Genomic DNA, 6,000 nt, shown 5'->3' on the forward strand with positions numbered 1-6,000 from the left:
AACTGAGAGTTTGAAGCCAACCCAGATTACTTAGCAAAATACTTACTCTAAATCTATCTCGTCCTTCTCCCTCCTCCCTTCTCCTCTTCCCTCCCCCTTCCCTCTCCCCCTCCCCTTCACCCCCCATTCCCTCTCAGCCTCCTGTGGAGTCACAGGGAGGCACTGAGGAAGAAGCCTCATCTCTTCCTCACACCTTTGATCTCTCAGCCTGGTAGCTAGCTCCCACAAATAACATTTCCCATTGCCGGTGTCTCCCTCAGATGAAATCATGCTTCAGGTGCCAGAGGTCAGCTTCACCTTCCCCAGTGCCATGTGGCAGAGCAACGCAGCCCCAAGCCGGCCTCCCCTCCTGCCCCGTGACATCCGAGGTCAGTGTCTGACCTCGTGTCCTCCTGTCCCCACCCCACTGTCATCTTGGACACTGGCATCCTCTCTCTGTGAGAGACTCCATGGAGGGCCAGCAGCTTCCCACTCTCCAGGGCTCTGCCGCTTACTGCTTACTTAGTCGGTTTAGAAGACAGTGATGCGCTCAGAAGTCAGGGGGTTGGGGGATGACCTGGGCAGTGAGTGGACAGCTAGGACATGACCTGGAGTTCCCTTTCTTCCTCACCCAGCTTGTTCTGCTGGTTAGGAGGAGACATTAGGGATCAGGTGGCTTTTCCAAGCTGTCCTTGTCCCAACAGAAGCTCCCTGACATTCCCGATGGAACACTCCACTTCCCTCTCAAACATTTTAAGATCCCTTAACTTTGAATGAGAGGTCTGCTCCAGAGTGGCTGACTGGAAGCTGGGGGCCAAGGGTCAAGGTGGGCAGGAGAGGGCTGGATGAGGCTGGGAGGAGGGGGTCAGCAGGCTTCAAGGTTCCCAGCTGTAGCTGGGAAGGGGACACTGATAGAACCCTGCTCAGTGGAGTCAGTGGGGGGGGGGGAGGAACAGGGTGGGTCAGGATGAGGAGAATGGGGTCTCGGGGCTCTGTCCTGGGGAGGTGGCACAGGGGTCTAATGACAGGAATTAGGTGTCTGGTCGACAGGTGGGCACCGAGGTGAGTCCATTCTCTACCCTCTGCTTATGGATCTCCCAAAGTCTTTTTAAAAATGCACTCTTACAGAACTGGGTGTATAGTTAGCTCAGTACGTGCTTGCCCTGCACCTGACATAGATTCCTGAAATCCATAAAGAGATGCCCAGTGTGGTGTCCTGTGCGTTACTAAACGCAGGCTATGAGGTCGGCCATGTTAGTGAGCATGCTTGTGTCATCGTCATCTCACATAGAGAAACCAGACCTCCCCCAAGCCCCTTCTGGGGACAACAAGCTTCCTCTGGTGTCTTTAGAATGATCTTGTCACCCACGGAACCACCTGACAACCAAGCCACTGAAGTCAGGCAGCCCTGGGCTATTGACTACTGGGATTTTGAGGAGTAGGGAGCAAGTGGGAGGTCCTTCCTGCTGTCTGACCTCAGTTCCTGCTGCTGCATCTTACCCTCCCACATGCTGCTGCTTTTTGGGGGAAAAAGATTAAGGCACTCTGGGTGAAGGGGTCTTCCAGTTGCTGATTGGTCAGCCAAGCATGCTGAATGACACGACAGCTTATTTAATACTATTGAGTGTGAGGAATAGGGAAGTGTCCAAGGGAAGGGTCCAAACAGGTGCCCGTCTTTGTTGCATTTGGCCAGAGCTGCTGGGCATGTTATCAAACAGAGGGTCCTGAGAGATCTGAAAGTACGGGAGGCCAAATGAACCTGAAGGTTGGGGAGGAAAGCCACTGGATGAAGTCAAGCGTGCCTGGTCGCACACGATAGATGGAGGAGGAAGTTGCTGAAATCAGCTGTCTGTCCCAAATGTGTGCGAGTGCATGTGTGTGTGTGGCGTGTGTCTGTGTGTGTGTGTGCCCGTGCATGCGCGCACGTGTGTGTGTGTGTGTGTGTGTGTGTGTGGTGTGTGTGTCTGTGTATGTGTCTGTGTGTGTGTATGTCTGTGAGTGTGTATGTGTGGTGTGTATGTCTGTGTGTGTTTATGTATGTGTCTGTGTGTGTGCATGTGTGTGTGCGTGTATGTGTGATGCATGTGTGTGTGGTGTGTGCACGTGCATTCGTGCATGTGTGTATGTGTGTGTGGGGTGTGTGTGTGTGTGTGTGTGTGTGTGTGTAGGGAGAGTTCAGGTTCTGTGTGAGTGTTGAGCTGCATGCAGCCATGGATGGAGCTAAAGTCACAATGTCTGGTGAGTGCTGGCTCTTCTTGAGTTTACCTGGCCACAAACTAAAATCTCCCATCCACCCCAGGGTCTACAGACAGCAGAGGCCGACGTCAAAGCCCACTGCCCCCCAACAATCCCTCCAAGCTCCAGGTTGGCAGTGCCAAGAGGCCAAGGCGTCCTAAGTAGATGGCAGCAGGAGACAGCCACCTGGAAGGCCAAGAATCCAGTGGACCCCAATACCCGACTAGAGCTCGAGAAGCCGTACAGGACTCAGGGGTCACCTCTCATGGCTAAGGACCTGTCCAAGACCCTGTGTTGACTTTGGGCTTCCTGGGTCATTACAGTTGCTGAGGATCCTCCTAGAACAGCTCCACATGCCTGGGTTCTGATGACAGCCCATGGCTCACGCTCAGGCTGAAGAGGTCCCCGGGGGAGGTCTGAGCAGAGTCAGAAAGGATGGAAGGATGTGTCCTCGTTGCCACTAACCTCTGAACAGTCTGCAAGTGGTCATCCGGGGAAGCCAGCACTGGGGAAGGCAAGATTGCTTTTTTCCTGATACCGTCTCCCATACAAGCCCCTACAAGCTTCCCAAGCCCTCAGCCATGCTGATGAGGGAGCTGCTGCTGAGAGCCCAGAGGCACCAGTAGGAACGTGTGCTTGGCTTTTACTGGGACCTGAATGGGGAGGACTTTAGGGGCTTAGGAATTTGGCTTTGTTTGTTTGTTTATTTATTTATTTATTTGACACAGGGTCTCATGTAGCTCAGGCTGGCCTTGAACTTGCAAAGGAGCAGAGGATGACCTTAAACATTTGATCCTACTGCCTTCCTCTATTAACTTCTGAGATTAGAGGCATGGGCCACCACCACACCTGTTATGTGGTGCTGGGGATAGAACCCAGGACCTGGGGTGTGCTAGGCCAGCACCCTAACGCCTGCCACATTCCCAAGGCCTTCTGTCCCCTTTCCCCTCCCTGTTTTCTCAAGACAGAGTTTCTCCATGTAGCTCTGGCTATCCTGAAACTCACTCTGTAGACCAGGCTGGCCTCAAACTTGCCGCTATCACTTGGGAAGAGGACACAAAATTGAGTTCCATGTTTGACAAGACATTGCCTTGTCTGGTTTTTGTGTTTGATTTCTGAGATGTGGGTATGAGGGGTAAGGGGCTGGAGGCAGGGTGATCAAGCTGAGCAAGGCAGGAAGTAGCTTTCCTGCCTCTGCTCCTGCTTGAGCTCCTGCCCTGATGTCCCTCAGTGATGGACTGGGAAGCTGAAGTAAACCCTCTCCTCTCCAAGTTGCTTTTGCCATGCTGTTTATCCCAGCACTGGAAAGCAGAATAGGGCATCTCTCCCTTTGTGTGTTGGATTCGGAACTTTCAGGGAGATGGGCTGGGTGGACTGTGGCTTTGCCTCCGTGGGGTTGAGAGGGGGAGGTGGGTGGCAGCCCCATCACTGATGCGGAAGTAGGTCTTGGACTGGTGTGTACCCAGCTCAGAAATGATAGGCAGAAGCTGCAGTCAGATGCTGGGGTCCCTGACCCGCGCTGTGACACATGCTGCCAGGGAAACCAGCTCACGGCTTCCTTGAAGCCATTGCCCATTTGGGGCTTGGGTGGTGACTTCTACATCTGGGGGCTTGCTGTGACGTTTGTGAGCCCTGTTGATGTCTACCTCCCCTGTGGTGAGACGGTTGGAGGGATACAGTCTTTGACTTTGAAGCCAGCTAGAATCTCAGGCTCCTCAGGCCCATGGGCCCCAAGTGCCACACTAAGAACCCTTTACATGGGTGTAAGATGACTTTATAACTTTAAGGTCATGGGAAAACTATTTTTTGTTTGTTTGTTTTGAGACAGGATTTCTCTGTGTATCCCTAAGTGTCCTGGAATTCACTCTGTAGACATCCTTTGGCATAACCGACTCTCCAAAGAAAAGTTTCTACTTCAGACACGGTAGCTCACAACTGCCTGTAACTCCAGTATCTGGCACCCTCACACCAACAGGCATGCAGGCAAAACACCAATGCACATACAATAAAATAAATATTAATAAAAAAACATAATGATGATGAGTGATAATGGTACTTATTAATAGAGGAGGAGGACAAAGGGAGGAAGGACAGATCTGCTCTTAACCACTGAGCCATCTCTCCAGCCCTTAGCCATTAGTTTTAAATCAAGGAACAAGGTTTGCACAACAAAAGTGTGTAGCTGTGAGAATCCACTCATAGACTTAGACCTTTGGGTGCAGGACTTAGCGTTACCAAGAGTGACAGACCAAACCTCGCCAGTCCCCGTTTCCCCAATTCTCCTCAGCATTTGTTGCCAGTTCTTTCCTTTTATATTTAATTTGTGGGCATTGGAGCTGAAGAGACGGCTCAGAGGTTAAGAGCACTGGCTGTTCTTCCAGAGGACCTGAGTTCAATTCCTAGCAACCCCATGGTGGTTCACAGCCATCTGTAACTCCAGTCCTAGGGGATCCAGTGTCCTCTTCTGGCCTCCAAAGGTTCTGCATGTACCTGGTACACAGACATACATGCAGCCAAACACATGTACACATACAATTTAAAAAAAATAAAATTTCCAAGACAAATGTATGAGTGTTTTGCCTGCATGTGTACCCATGTGCCTGTGTACCATGTGAGTCTGTGGTGCCCATGGAGACCAGATGAAGGTTTCAGATCCCCTGGAACAGAGGGTGTATGCTGATTTATGGGTTCCTGGAACCAAGCCTGGGTCTTCTGCAAGAGCAGCCAGAGCTCTTAACTGCTGAGGCTCTTTCTAGGCCCATGTTATCAGATTTTACCTCTTCTTCCTCCTTCTCCTCCTTTTTCAGATGGGGGAAGGTTCTGTGTAGCCCTGGCTGTCCTGAAACTTGCTCTGTAAACCAGGCTGGCCTGAAGCTCAGAAATCCGCCTGCCTCTGCCTCCCAGGTGCTGGGATTAAAGCTTTGTGCCACCATACCTGACCTCAGTTCGGATTTCTTAATGACAGCCATTCTGACTAGAGTGAGTCTGTATCTCAGAGTCGTGTTAATTAGCAGTTCCATGATGGCTGGGCAGGTTGAGTAACTATTTTAAAAATAGTTAAAAATAGTTACTAATTATTTATGTTTTTCTCTTGAACACTTCCTATTTGTTAGCCCATGTCCTAAATGCAGTCGCCTTTCCTTAGCACTCAATCTCTGCAGTTCTGTGTAACTTGTAGCTGTTAGTCCCCTGTGTGAGGTCTAGCTGCAGACCCCCCAGCCTATGGGTCTTTGGATGTTCTGCTGTTTCTTTAGCTGTGAAGAAACTTTATTGTCACATGGTCCCATCTATTGATAATTCCTTTTCTATCCTTTCTTTTCTTTTTTTGTTTTTTTATTGGATATTTTATTTATTTACATTTCAGATGTCATCCCCTTACCCCATTCCCCCCGACCCTAGAAACCCCCTATCCCATCCTCCCTCCTCCTTTTTGCTTTTATACCATTTTAATTACAAGCAAGTATTAAGGTCAGTTCTAGGTTGAGGAACTAGCAATACAATAGATGCAAATACTAAAGGAACAAGCAAGACAATAAACAGTTTCCTTTCTTTTTATTACTTATTGATTTATTTATCTTTATTTTTTAAATCAAGACAGGGTTTATCTGTGTAGCCTTGACAGAACTCACTCTGTAGACCAGGCTGCCCTTGAACTTACAACAATCTGCCTGCCTTTGCCTTCCAAGTGCTGGGATTAAAAGTGTGTGCCACCACTGAGTGGCCTGATGGTTTATTTTTTATTCTCCAGATCCTCATAGTACCCAGGTATGTCAGAACCTCCCAGTG

The 6,000-nt window shown here is 49.9% G+C and overlaps 1 protein-coding gene across 5 annotated transcripts in view; it reads left to right on the top strand.

Annotated features, from left to right (window-relative positions):
* The window catches only part of LOC143438038 (kinesin-like protein KIF19), a 49,806-nt gene extending 44,037 nt beyond the window's left edge, over positions 1–5,769 (top strand). For 4 of the 5 annotated variants that reach the window (XM_076923510.1, XM_076923513.1, XM_076923511.1 and 1 more), the window contains 2 exons: positions 261–368; positions 2,279–5,769. In XM_076923510.1, coding sequence (XP_076779625.1) covers positions 261–368; positions 2,279–2,379 — 209 coding nt within the window. In that variant the 3' untranslated portion in view covers positions 2,380–5,769. The remainder of the gene's footprint in view (positions 1–260; positions 369–2,278) is intronic. The other variant, XM_076923512.1, reaches the window with a different exon arrangement.
* Positions 5,770–6,000: the final 231 nt, after the last annotated feature.

This window comes from Arvicanthis niloticus, chromosome 24 (genome assembly GCF_011762505.2).
Source record: "Arvicanthis niloticus isolate mArvNil1 chromosome 24, mArvNil1.pat.X, whole genome shotgun sequence".
Taxonomy (NCBI): Eukaryota; Metazoa; Chordata; class Mammalia; order Rodentia; family Muridae; genus Arvicanthis; species Arvicanthis niloticus.